Source organism: Gastrolobium bilobum, unplaced genomic scaffold (genome assembly GCF_033153095.1).
Source record: "Gastrolobium bilobum isolate Gb01-03AN ecotype WA unplaced genomic scaffold, APGP_CSIRO_Gbil_v1 utg814, whole genome shotgun sequence".
Taxonomy (NCBI): Eukaryota; Viridiplantae; Streptophyta; class Magnoliopsida; order Fabales; family Fabaceae; genus Gastrolobium; species Gastrolobium bilobum.
Genome location: NW_026897615.1, coordinates 85228 through 96824, shown reverse-complemented (window position 1 = coordinate 96824; position 11597 = coordinate 85228). Strand labels below are relative to the sequence as shown.

The window sequence follows — 11597 nt, the reverse complement described above, 5'->3', positions numbered from 1 at the left end:
TTAATGCATCGAAATATCGAATTCAATACTCTTTTTTATTAAATAGGATTTTTTTTTCCTTTTATCCATTTTTTTTCAAGTTCTAAATTTTTTTCATATCTAATAAGAAGGAACACTGCTCCCAGTTCTCCCAAATGTATTTGAGATAGGATATATATTATTAAGTATTTTTACTATTACTTCACTGCCACTTTAATTATTATTGGATTCAAAAATCATTATTTTTCTCTTTTTTCATTTAATTTTTGTTTTAATCCAATAGTAATTAAAATGAATATTTTTTTTGGTAATATTAACATCGTGAGTATGTATTTATTGGGCTGGGAAAATGAATAGATTTGAACCACTGATAATCCTCCACGTCATGGACCTTCCACGTGTCCCACCTCGATTGGGCGAAAGTATGTCACGGAAGGTGTCTCCAAGACTCCAGCGTAGAAGGTGAACCAGCGTGCAGCGGGGGTTAGTCTAATTGCAGTGTGAGTGTTTGTGTATACAAAGCAAAGCAAGTATCCATCGCGCGACTTGAATATTGCACTCTCTCTATCTGTTCGGATCTGGATAGTAAATCGGGTCGAACCGTGGCTTCCTCAGGGTCGCAGAGCCTGTCTCGAAGAAAGCCTTCTTCTTCTTCGTCTACTACTACTACTACTTCACAAACATCAGGGTCGACCCGAATCGTTTACAGGGAATCCAGGGAATCTGAATTCCCGTTCTGGCAGCAGAACTGGTTCATCGCTTTGCTCTTCCTCATGGCTCTCGGATTCTTCGGTTTTGCTCTCTTCCTTTTTCTCACGCTCGATTCTGACATCGCTCCTTCTTCCACTTCCACTGCCTCTGCGGCTTCCTCCGAAGGCGTCGAGGTTTTACCTTTTTTATTTTATTTTCCATTTCCTTTGTTTAGGGTTAGCGATATTAATATTATTATAATTCATAGATTTATCGACAACTAAGAACATGTTCAATGCTTGATCTCGGTATCGTATAGGTACAGATTACTTACGGCTCCGTTCTGAAGCTTATGCACGAGAAGACCAAATTTCGGTTGCATTCTCATGATGTGCCATATGGTTCTGGCAGTGGACAACAATCAGTTACGGGTTTTCCCAATGTCGACGATGCCAATAGTTACTGGGTATCTATTCCTTTTCTTATTGTTTCCTTTTAATATATATATATATATATATATGAGGTAGGATCTTTTGACACCTGTGTCAAATTTTAAATTTGACACCGCATCTAATAAAAAAAGATCAATGGTGTCACGTGATTACAACATCTGAGAGCTATTAGATCAAAAAAGATCAATGGTGTCACATGTTTACAAATCAGACTTGTTGATCTTTTAATGGTGTCACATGCTTACAAATCAGACTTGTTGATTTTTTTTTGATCTAATGACTCTCAGATGAGGTGTCAAATGATCTACCCCTCTCTCTCTCTATATATATATATATATTAATTTGTATAAATGAAGAGCCTACAATACTTGGCATTTGGTCTTTGTCTTGACTTTAGATGTATGCTATATTTTGCAGATTGTTAGACCTCAGCCAGGAACTGATGCTAAACAAGGTGATGCCATTAAAAGTGGCACAATCATTAAATTACAGCACATGAGGACAAGGAAGTGGCTGCACAGCCATTTGCATGCATCCCCAATAAGTGGCAATCTCGAGGTGAGTGCAGCTTTTTTTTCTTTTTCAATTGTTTATTACCATGTGCTTTAGGGATTTGCTGGTGATTTCTGTAATGCTTCCAGTTTACTTATATAAGCTGCTGTTGTAATGCGTGTTATATTTGTCTCATCCAATGTATGATTATAAAGACTCTGCATTTTGTATCTTATTGATACAATATTGTACGTAGCACCTCCTTCTGCACTTCTGTCTCTGTTTTTTGGTTTCTGTTGTCAAGAACTGAGATTGAATTTATTCCCAAAATATTGTTTCATCTTATGCAACGGGCCACTGTTTATTTCTATTATTTCCCTTTGGGAGAGTATTTGATATTTTCAGTGAATGGTGATGATACAATCGTATGAAAATGTTTTAAGTATTTTTTGTTATTAGACGTTTACTTTCATCTTAATTTAATGTAATTTCACCTTAGGTTGGAGCAAACTCATCCCCTATCATTTTACCACTCATCTTTATTATTTGAATGTTCTCATATGCTCTACATTCACTTCTTGGACATGTTTCTTTAACTGTCCAACTTCATTTGACATGGGTGCCTTATGACAGACCTATGGTTAAATAAAGTTTTGAATGTGCGTCCACTCTTAAGCAACTCATGTTGAGTCCATTAATTGTGATAGACATTCTCTTCAATTTTACTTGTGCTTTACATTGCATGTACTCATTGCCCTAGATAATGAAAATGCTCAGTTTTATATATCTTTTGCCTCTTGATCAGTCCATTAACTCTTCTCGTACTCTTGCTAATGCGATGCTTCATATGTCGTGAATCCAATGATATGACCTGAAGACCACATGTTTTAAAGATTATCTCCATATTCCCACTTTGATTTCTTTGTTTTTGGTCTAGGAGTAAACTGGTGCTATAAAACTGCTATGCGCATAGTCCAGAAAATGGTTAATTCTGTTGGGTCTATAGTAGAAAGCCGTATCTTGCATTTGTTGGAGCCTAAGTGCATGAATTAACCTGTGACCTCTGGGTCATATGAAACAACACCAACCACGTAGCTAGTATATATATTCATTTAAATTTGTCCTATGGATTGGGACTATCCTTCACTGAAGCAAAATGGAAATGACTTACCGTAGCTTCTTGATATAACTATTATTCACTTTTATACTAATAATCAATACTATTTATTCCGCTGGTGTTAATTTATTTGATATCCTGACTCTACCTAGCTGGCTTGGTTGAATTGAAAACAGGTGAGTTGTTTTGGAGGAGAATCTGAATCTGACACCGGGGACTATTGGAAGTGAGGCATTATTATTTTATTTTATTTTTAAGGATATTTGGATCTCAAATCTCAATATTCTGAAAGGTGCTTTATATTGGTTTCATTTTTCATTAGGATTTTAGTTGAAGGAAGTGGGAAGACTTGGAAGCAGGATCAGAGGATTCGATTTCAGCATGTTGACACTGGAGGCTATCTACATAGTCATGATAAGAAATACTCTCGGATTGCTGGGGGACAGCAGGAGGTGAGGAATTGCCTGGAATTCGAAAATCTTCTATTCTCCTTTCATCAATATTTTATTGAATTACAGATGTGCAAATAATATTTTATTCTGTGGAAAAGCTTTTATAATTACTGCTTTCAGTTCGTCAGACCCCTACATGCCTTGCTTGTGGTTATCAAATCTCATATATATATAAATGTTAGTTGCAAGGGTTTAGACTGCATTAACAAAATGAGAAAGCATTACGCGGATGACTTAGGCAGTTAGCAATACTTTTGTCAAGTTAGCTTTGACTTTTAAAGTACAATGAATGGTGGTGGTGAATCTAGGGATGGTATATGTGGTCCATTTTTACATTGATCCCGCTATTTTATTTTTATATGTAACTCAAATGTTCGAAGTGAGTTATCGTGTATGTCATTTATTTTATTTTACTAGGTTTGTGGTGTTCGTGAGAAGCGTGCTGACAATGTCTGGTTGGCAGCCGAAGGTGTCTACCTTCCGGTTACCGAAAGCAAATGAGTTGATTAGTATCAATACTTTGTTCAAACGGGCAACATGGATTATGAAATGGGTGGCTGGCACCGGTTCTGATAATAGATGTCGATTGTCTATTGAAGGAAAATATACTTTAGCACTTTTTGGATGATGTAGTAATGTTAGTAATATTTAGTCTTAGGTTCACTATGTTAGTCTTTAAGTGCATGGCCCTTTCCCCGCAGGATATACTTGCTGTATCTGTTATTTTGTTATGCAATGTGCTAATTGGTAGTTCCTCCAATAGGGCTAAAATGGTTGAATTGTCAGCAATGGAACTTTAATTTTCAAGTGATTTAAGACGTTTAATTATACTGATCAAAATGAACTCTTGTTTGAAATGTTTTTCTTGTTCATCTTGGCATATGAACCAAAATTATAGAGATTTCTATGGACTCTAGTGAAATTCTGGTCTTTTTCCTCTTGGCATATGAACCAAATTTGTAGAGATTTCTATGGACTTTTTAAAGCGCAATACTGTTCTGATTTTATTTCAAAGTTAGCTCAATGTTACATGTGTTTTTTATTGGCTTGTTGCTACATCAAAATTATAAAATTCAGATGTGTTTTTCTCTTTTTGAGGGTGTGCATGATAAGTTTCACTCCGTGCCACACTATTTATTGAATATCACATCGCAGAATATGTTATTTAGGATTAAATATACACTATTTTTAAGTATCATATTTATTAAATACGCCTCTCTTACGGAATTCGAAATAAAATTTATTTTTTTTAGAGAATGAACTGGTTGTTCAGAATATAAAAAAAGAAGAAATGATTTATTATTTTTTATCTTTTTGTTCGGGAACACAAAATAAAATAATTTTTGTTGCCTTTTTTTTTCTATTTAGCAAATAGCGATATAGTAGGATTTGTTATTAGTATTGAATTTATATTATTTATTAAATATATAGTCTTTGGGTATAGAAATAAGTAATGTTATCAAACATATTTCCGTACTTGTAAATTTTTCCTAAGAATAAAAAAAGATATTTGTTTCTGAAAAAAGTTAGAGAATACAATTATTATCATATACATTCGAATTTGCAGAAATAATAATAATTTTTTGTTTTATTTCCTAACAAATTATTTATTAAAAGCTAAAAATCTTAGAATTTATTATTAGCATTAGTTATATAATATTTATTAAAAATATTATTTATTAAATACACTATCTCTTTGGATATAATAAAGTTGTGTTTTCAAATATATGTTCTCTAAAAAAAACTCTTCTCGAGCGCAAAAAAAATTAGAATAAAAAATACTTCTTTCCAAGAATAACACCGTACAAAACATAATCATGATCATGTACAACTTAATTTACCTGAAATTTAGGTGTTTGCAATAATTTTTTTTTTTTCATGTTGATTGTTGTCCAAATTACTGACGTTAATGGTGAAAATGGGCCAATGATATATAGACGGTAAAGGTGTCCACATGATCACCTGCACTTGGAAAAGAAACTCACGACTGCATTATTTGTGTTGGATCCAAAGATGATCGAAGATTTCCTCTATGGTCCGGTTGGGAGTGATCGGCTAGCTCTTCATGGAAATATTAGACAAATGACTGTTATCTATACGTTTGTGTTGCTCGCTCTACATCAATAAATGGCTATTATCTATACGTTTATGGAACTGATGTGTAACAACTAACAAGACAGTGCAAATAACTCGTTCTCGGTTTTCACTATAAATTTGCACGATAATGAACATGTAGAATTTCCACTATAGAACTTCACAGCAATATGCCAGTGATGCATCGTAGGGTTGTTGTGTAAAATATAACAGAATTCAGGGGCAGGTCAGTACTTCTTCAACTTTAGGACAGTATCTCTGAATCGACAAAACAGGGCTATGCAATGCATCTATGCCACACATACGATGTAGGAACTATATCTTCCAACACAGAAAATGGAATGTGGTAGCGCTGGCCTTTTTCAATTCAAGCCCCGCCACTTTCTTTTGCCTTTACATCTTTTTTCACTAAACAAGCAATATTTAATTTCCCAATCTTCAGTTAGATACTCAAAATGTAATGACCAATTATTTTCCATAGCTACATTTTCCTCGATTCTCTTCTCCTGAGTCTTGTTATTGCTTTTGAACATTGGAAAGTGTAAGAAGAAACCATCTGCGTCGTATCATATAGTAATAATTTGCTTTGATGTCTGAGAAAGTAAGGGAACCAATGCAGTCTCACATTCATAAGAAATTACGGTATTTTAACATGATTGCCGTAATTGGGACAGCTCTCCAAAGCATAAACGGGTTATTGCAGGGTGCATATGTGTGTACTAATTTAATTTGCTTAGAACGTTGGTCGAAAGCCCAAGGCACAAAATTTTCCCCAATAAATAAGGAGACCTCATAATGAAATATCGGTGCTTCATAGCTCTGCAATACCCATGTATGTGACAACAACATGCCAGGTGTACAAAACAATAGACAAACACAAGTGTTGAATTATGAAGTACAGTGCATAACTACATCCGAGTTCAATAGGAAAACAACATTTAAACAAATTAAAACTATCCATGCAATCTCATACAGTTGTGGATCAACACTTGTGTGCAGTTTTGGGGGATGGGTGGGTTTAGTAAACAGTGAGCACAATGTTTTTTTTTTTTTTTTTGGGTGGACAGTGAGCACAATGTTATTGATAAAGATCTTGTGCAGTTTGACAATGTTATCGATTATTGTCGGCTTGTTACATGCAATAAAGCTAGTGTACGGAGCACATCGAAACTTGACCTCTTATGTTTATGATTATTGTTAAGAAAAATTGGGTTGAAAACTCCAATTGTCATTATAGTCATGATGATGCATTTGAAATAAACTCACGTTAAATCGATACGCAATTATTTTATGTAAACAATTGGGTATCCTCTTGTATTGAAATTTATAGCCAAAAGTCGGTAGTAGATATTAGTGGTCACATCACATCATTGTCTGTGATGCAAATTCTCAATTTTCTTGCCATCCAACCAGGAAAACACTCTAGCTCAAAATAGAAGACCGCTTTTGGAACCTCAGGTTCAGGTTAAAATAACTAAATTCAACAAAAGTAAATGAAAATTGACACTATTCATGATCGAAGGAATAGCCTAATTAATTTTTGGGAATATAGGCATGTTTGAAATTTGAATACTGTTTTTAAAAATAATTTTTTCAGAAAAAAAAATAAAAAAATTTGTTTGATAAGATTTATTTTGTAAAAATAGTCCTAAATATTATAATTAATTTTTTATTTTTAGAATTAAATTTAGAAAATATTTCTCAATTGTTTTTATTTTATATTTTTATTTTTAATTTTCAAAGCAAAAAAAACACATATTTCATTAATTATTATACAAAACAACAAAAAATACATAAAACAATCAAATAAATTCTTAGCTTTTTACGATGCATGAGATAAATTATCTCATATATGCAAAAAAAAAAATAGGTAGAATCTACTTGTGTTATTTCTCTCTTTTCTTCTTAATAAATTTCACTTATTTTTGTGTTTGTATATTAGACAATTTTATCTTAAGTAACACTAAAAAATTATGGGTTTTATAAGAGTTATGTTGTAGGAAAAATGATTGTGTTATGTTATAGAGATTCGTTTTGCGTGCTAAGGTTTTTTTTTTTTTTTTTACTGCGGGCCCCACAAAATGTTGTGTGTGTAGGAAACTTTTTGTGGTCATGTTAAATGATAGATGATAAACCCAAAAATTATATTCCCTTAATTTTTATATCTAATAGTACATCAACATTAGAATATGGGCAATATTAATCTTATGCAACAGGATTTTATTTTTATCTTATGTCCATACATCGATACTTGTGCCATTTCTTTTTTATTTTTTTTTCTTCTCTTTTGTGGTGGGCCCCACTTCAAGTTAAGTGTGCATGAGATAAAAAAAATTTGCTGTGACATAAGACTACAATTACCCTTAGAATATTTACCCCAAAAGTCAACAAAATTAAAGCATTCAGCAGAAGATAACTTTACATGACTGAAGACCCCACAACGAACATCATGTAACGTGTACTTAGTGCGGAGAAAATGCCATTGACACTTAATTTGCGACGAACAGCTCATCTTTCCATTCAATCAGATCCAATTAAGCATTTAGATCTGTGGCCTGTTAAAAGAAAACTAATTTAGCAAACTAGGTCCAGTGGCATTAAACAAAGACTGGGTAATTGAATTCTTTATTTGACAAAAGTAAAGGGTTTAACAGCTTACAATCTCGCGGCAAATGCATATAACAAATTACATTCAACTCTGCTATTCCAGAGATTCCTGAAAACTCAACACATGGAATATGCAAATGAACAGGGGAAAGATTCTCAAACAGAAAATGGCAGTGAATAGTCCCAGCTGTTTATATGGAAGATGAAAATGACCTACACCCTTTCCAACATTGACTACAATTAGAAATAATAGAAGTATAAAAAAAAATAAGCAGCCCAGCTGTAAGATAAAAAGTGTTGTATGGTTTGAAATTTGAAAGTGACTGCTTGAATGTAGGTATGCTCATAGCAGTGGCAAGAGGGAAGCAACCCTAAGATTTTCCTATTTTGCATGCCATACCACTGATAGGGAGGCATCGCTATTTTTTATTTCGGGAGGAGTCACCATCCATTTCATGTTTAGAGCACAATAATTTTTGTCACTGGCCCGAGTTGTTTCTTTACCAATCTCTGCTTACCAGTTATGCTATGCTATCCCTTCAGGTTAACAATGAAACACACAACTTTAGCTAGTGTCATGGCTATTTTTAGCCTTAATAGCTAGGAATGTCTCTTTTTTCAATTTATAAACACTGTTTGATGGATTCATGCTCATGGCAAAGAAACAAAGTCTGTCCTTTGCAGACACCCAAAAAACAAAAGAACCTAAAGAGGGACTTAAACTTGAAATACTTGTATAATAATCCAATAAAATTTTGACAGGCGATTACTATTATATCATTGCTCCCAAATAGCTACAAGACCAAAAACTCAATGAAATGATGATGTGAAGGCAAACTTCATGGTTCATTCGTGACTCCTCTCTTCAGCAGCTGTAATTCTTTAAAATGGAAGGCTCTTTGAAGTCGAACTTGAAGTCAGTGAAGTAAAATGCTCGGATGGAACAAATTCTTGACGAAAGTTTGCCCTCTTCACAATTTTCATCATGTTGTTCTGCAAACTCTGCTGGACTAATTGCTTCACTGCTTTCTTTTCCTCACTCATCATATCTTCCTCTTCCTCCAAATACTCTTTGCCTCCTCCATCTGTCTTTGTAAAGGATGATGAAGAACCACAAATAGGTGCAGAGACAGTTGCACCTAAGTTTTTACCATATCTCCCCGAAACCTGCTTCCCTTTGTCTATCCTCAAACATTCCAATATCCTTGAGGCCCTCTTCTGTGCCAAAGTAGTACCAAGAAGCGTCAACTCAAGTAGTGACGACACAATCCCTGCCTCAATCATGGCTTGCTTGTCACCATAGGCTTTGTGTGCCATAATCATCAAAATGTATGATGCCTTCTCTTGGCATTCCGGGGAATCTGTCCAATTCAATACATCCACCAGAATTGGGATTGCATCCCTCACACCACTGATAGCTTTTCTTCCCTCTGGAGTTGACACCAAATTGCTTAGAATTGAGAGGATTCTTTCACTTGCTTCCATGTCTCCTATTGCTTTTATCAGAAATGAGACCAACTCAGTTTCCAAAACGAATGAAATGTTGGTCTGAAAGATTGAAAGATTATACAGCGCTCGGAGAGCATCTTGTTTGACTTGGGAGCTACTTTTATTATCATATAAATTTTGAAGGGTTCTAACTAGGAATGGTATTGCACCCGAGGATCCAATTATAGGTTTATTCGAATCCAAAGCACTCAATCCAAGGAAGTTGGCAACAATTGCTTCAGATACCGATGAATCTGCAACATCCGGCGATTCAATGAGCTTGAGCATCTTGTGAACAGCACCAACTTTGACAATAGCTGCTTTATTCCTGTAATAGTAAACATCTAATTAGTGCAGTGAAAACACAATGGATTAATGCATAAACACAAAGGCCAGAGATTAATGCAAAATCGAAAACAGAGCAGAAAATTACAAATATATAAAACCAACAAATTAGTAAAACGATAAGCTTGAATTTGAACAAAAAGAAAAAAATTGCCACATATAAAACAAAAAATGATGAAGACGAGAGAACAATAAATCCTGGAAATCACATAAAAAAAGAAAAAAGAAAAAAGAATGCGAATAGAGATAGATTAAAGAAGAAAAGGAATTGAAGAGATGGAAAATGAAAACTCACGCATCGTTTCCGATCCCGAGATTGAGTAACGCATAGAGCGATGCGATCTGAGAGTGAACGTCTTCCAAATCAAGCATTCCAACGAGTGGTGGAATTGCTCCAAGCATTGCGAATGTCCCTCTCGCTTCCGAGCCTTCCTTCGTCAGTAGCCTCACGCTCGCCGCTGCCATTCGCTGCTTCAAAAAGTCCTCTCCCAGCAACTCCTTCACCACTCGCTTCATCTCCGTCAATGCCTCTTCCTTCTTCTTCGCTTCCCCCTCCGTTTCACACTCCGTTGCGTTCAGAAGATCCGATAGCTTCTCCGACCTCTCCTCTTGCACTGGCTGCTTCTCCCCGGAGGACAAGCTCGCCGTCGAGGGGGCGGAGCTAACGACATCGTCGTTGTTGTGGCGCTGGTGACACCGGTGCCGAGAAGTGCCGCCGCAGCTTACGGCGTCGATAATTATGCGGCGAAACGAAGAGACGGAGCGGGAATTCCAGAGACGGAAGTGGCCGCCGCCGGCGGTTTCATTCTTGGCAGGGTGGCGGTGGTCGAGAACGATTGATCCAACGTTGTTCAGTTCACACTTTGCCATTCTCCGGCGACCTACATTGCAAAGAAGAGCACCGCAGAGAGAGAGAAAAGAAGAGATTTTATTATTTTATTTTTTCAAATTATGTCAGGTTATTTATTTAATTAGGGGTTTCTACTTCTTTTCAGAGTGCTCAGTAACACTGGCACTGCCGTCTGCACGTTTTGTGTTTCTTTGCCTATTTATATTGTTGGTGCCTTGGTGGGTGACAATATCTTTTTTTTAAAAAATCCTATTCTGAAGGTAATCATCTTGTTCGAGACGCTCAAAATATTTTTTTTACATTTTCACATTTACTGAATGAGAAGGAAACCAATGACTATTTCAGACAAAGAAGCTGAAAAAAAAAAAAAAATCATTCCTTTTTTGCTCTTCAATTTATTTTCATCATATTTTTTTGTAGTTGTACTATTTTTCTTGCATCTCTCAATTTCTTATATACATATTTTTCATTCAATTTTTTTAAAAAATTGTTTTTATAAAGATTATTTGGCTAAATCAACGTGTCATGATTTTTGTATAAGAAAAGAAAACATAGAGACAAACAACAGGTTGACTTGTCATAATTAATTATAGAATTTTAAAATCCAAGAAGAAGAGAAAAATCTGAATCCCAGAGCCTAGAAATGCTTATGGTGATAACTCAATCGGTATATGAGAATTGCATAGACGAGATAAAAATATATATTCAATCAATCTTTTTTAATATAATTGTTGAAAGGAATTTATACACGTAGTTTATAAAAAAAAAAAAATAGTTAAGAGAGAGAATGAATAAAAAAGCTTCGAAAAGAAGAAAAGTGATTCGAGTCCTTGCCTCGGGAAATGTGTAATGGACTTATGGGAGTGTGGAGTGATAGAATAGAAGAGTAAGTAACAGTAACACCGCCAGCTATGTATTGTAGGGTATGAAGGAAGTTTCGCATGGGGCTGGTATTATGTTTGAATCGGTGCGGGATATGCAGAATTGAATTTAATTGATTGAAGGTGTGATGGTAGATATGGTAGTGCACG

The 11597-nt window shown here is 35.0% G+C and overlaps 2 protein-coding genes across 4 annotated transcripts; one reads left to right on the top strand and one right to left on the bottom strand.

The window, feature by feature from the left end:
- Positions 1 to 459: 459 nt before the first annotated feature.
- LOC133308632 (stromal cell-derived factor 2-like protein) lies at positions 460 to 4012 on the top strand. Of its 2 annotated transcripts, none has more exons than XM_061509276.1 (6): positions 460 to 863; positions 995 to 1135; positions 1539 to 1679; positions 2907 to 2956; positions 3053 to 3182; positions 3600 to 4012. In XM_061509276.1, exons 1-6 carry the CDS (start codon positions 753 to 755, stop codon positions 3681 to 3683), a joined length of 657 nt encoding a protein of 218 aa, XP_061365260.1. In that variant the 5' UTR covers positions 460 to 752; the 3' UTR covers positions 3684 to 4012. The 2 variants fall into 2 exon arrangements, with proteins under 2 accessions (XP_061365260.1, XP_061365259.1); XM_061509275.1 differs by having other exon boundaries at positions 461 to 863; positions 989 to 1135.
- A 4658-nt stretch (positions 4013 to 8670) lies between these two features.
- On the bottom strand, positions 8671 to 10588 carry LOC133308650 (U-box domain-containing protein 13-like). 2 transcript variants are annotated; one of them, XM_061509295.1, is made up of 3 exons: positions 10012 to 10588; positions 8999 to 9699; positions 8671 to 8968 (listed from the first exon to the last, which is right to left on the bottom strand). In XM_061509295.1, exons 1-3 carry the CDS (start codon positions 10584 to 10586, stop codon positions 8766 to 8768), a joined length of 1479 nt encoding a protein of 492 aa, XP_061365279.1. In that variant the 5' UTR covers positions 10587 to 10588; the 3' UTR covers positions 8671 to 8765. The 2 variants fall into 2 exon arrangements, with proteins under 2 accessions (XP_061365279.1, XP_061365278.1); XM_061509294.1 differs by having other exon boundaries at positions 8671 to 9699.
- Between the last annotated feature and the right edge of the window lie 1009 nt (positions 10589 to 11597).

Bases quoted from the DNA above. Each gene is read 5' to 3' on its own strand.
- LOC133308632 (XM_061509275.1), top strand. From the start codon at position 753: ATGGCTCTCGGATTCTTCGGTTTTGCTCTCTTCCTTTTTCTCACGCTC. The intron at 864-988 runs GTTTTACCTTTT...GGTATCGTATAG, and splicing joins CTTCCTCCGAAGGCGTCGAG to GTACAGATTACTTACGGCTC. The intron at 1,136-1,538 runs GTATCTATTCCT...TATATTTTGCAG, and splicing joins ACGATGCCAATAGTTACTGG to ATTGTTAGACCTCAGCCAGG.
- LOC133308650 (XM_061509294.1), bottom strand. From the start codon at position 10,586: ATGGCAAAGTGTGAACTGAACAACGTTGGATCAATCGTTCTCGACCAC. The intron at 9,700-10,011 runs GTGAGTTTTCAT...TTACTATTACAG, and splicing joins CTCGGGATCGGAAACGATGC to GAATAAAGCAGCTATTGTCA.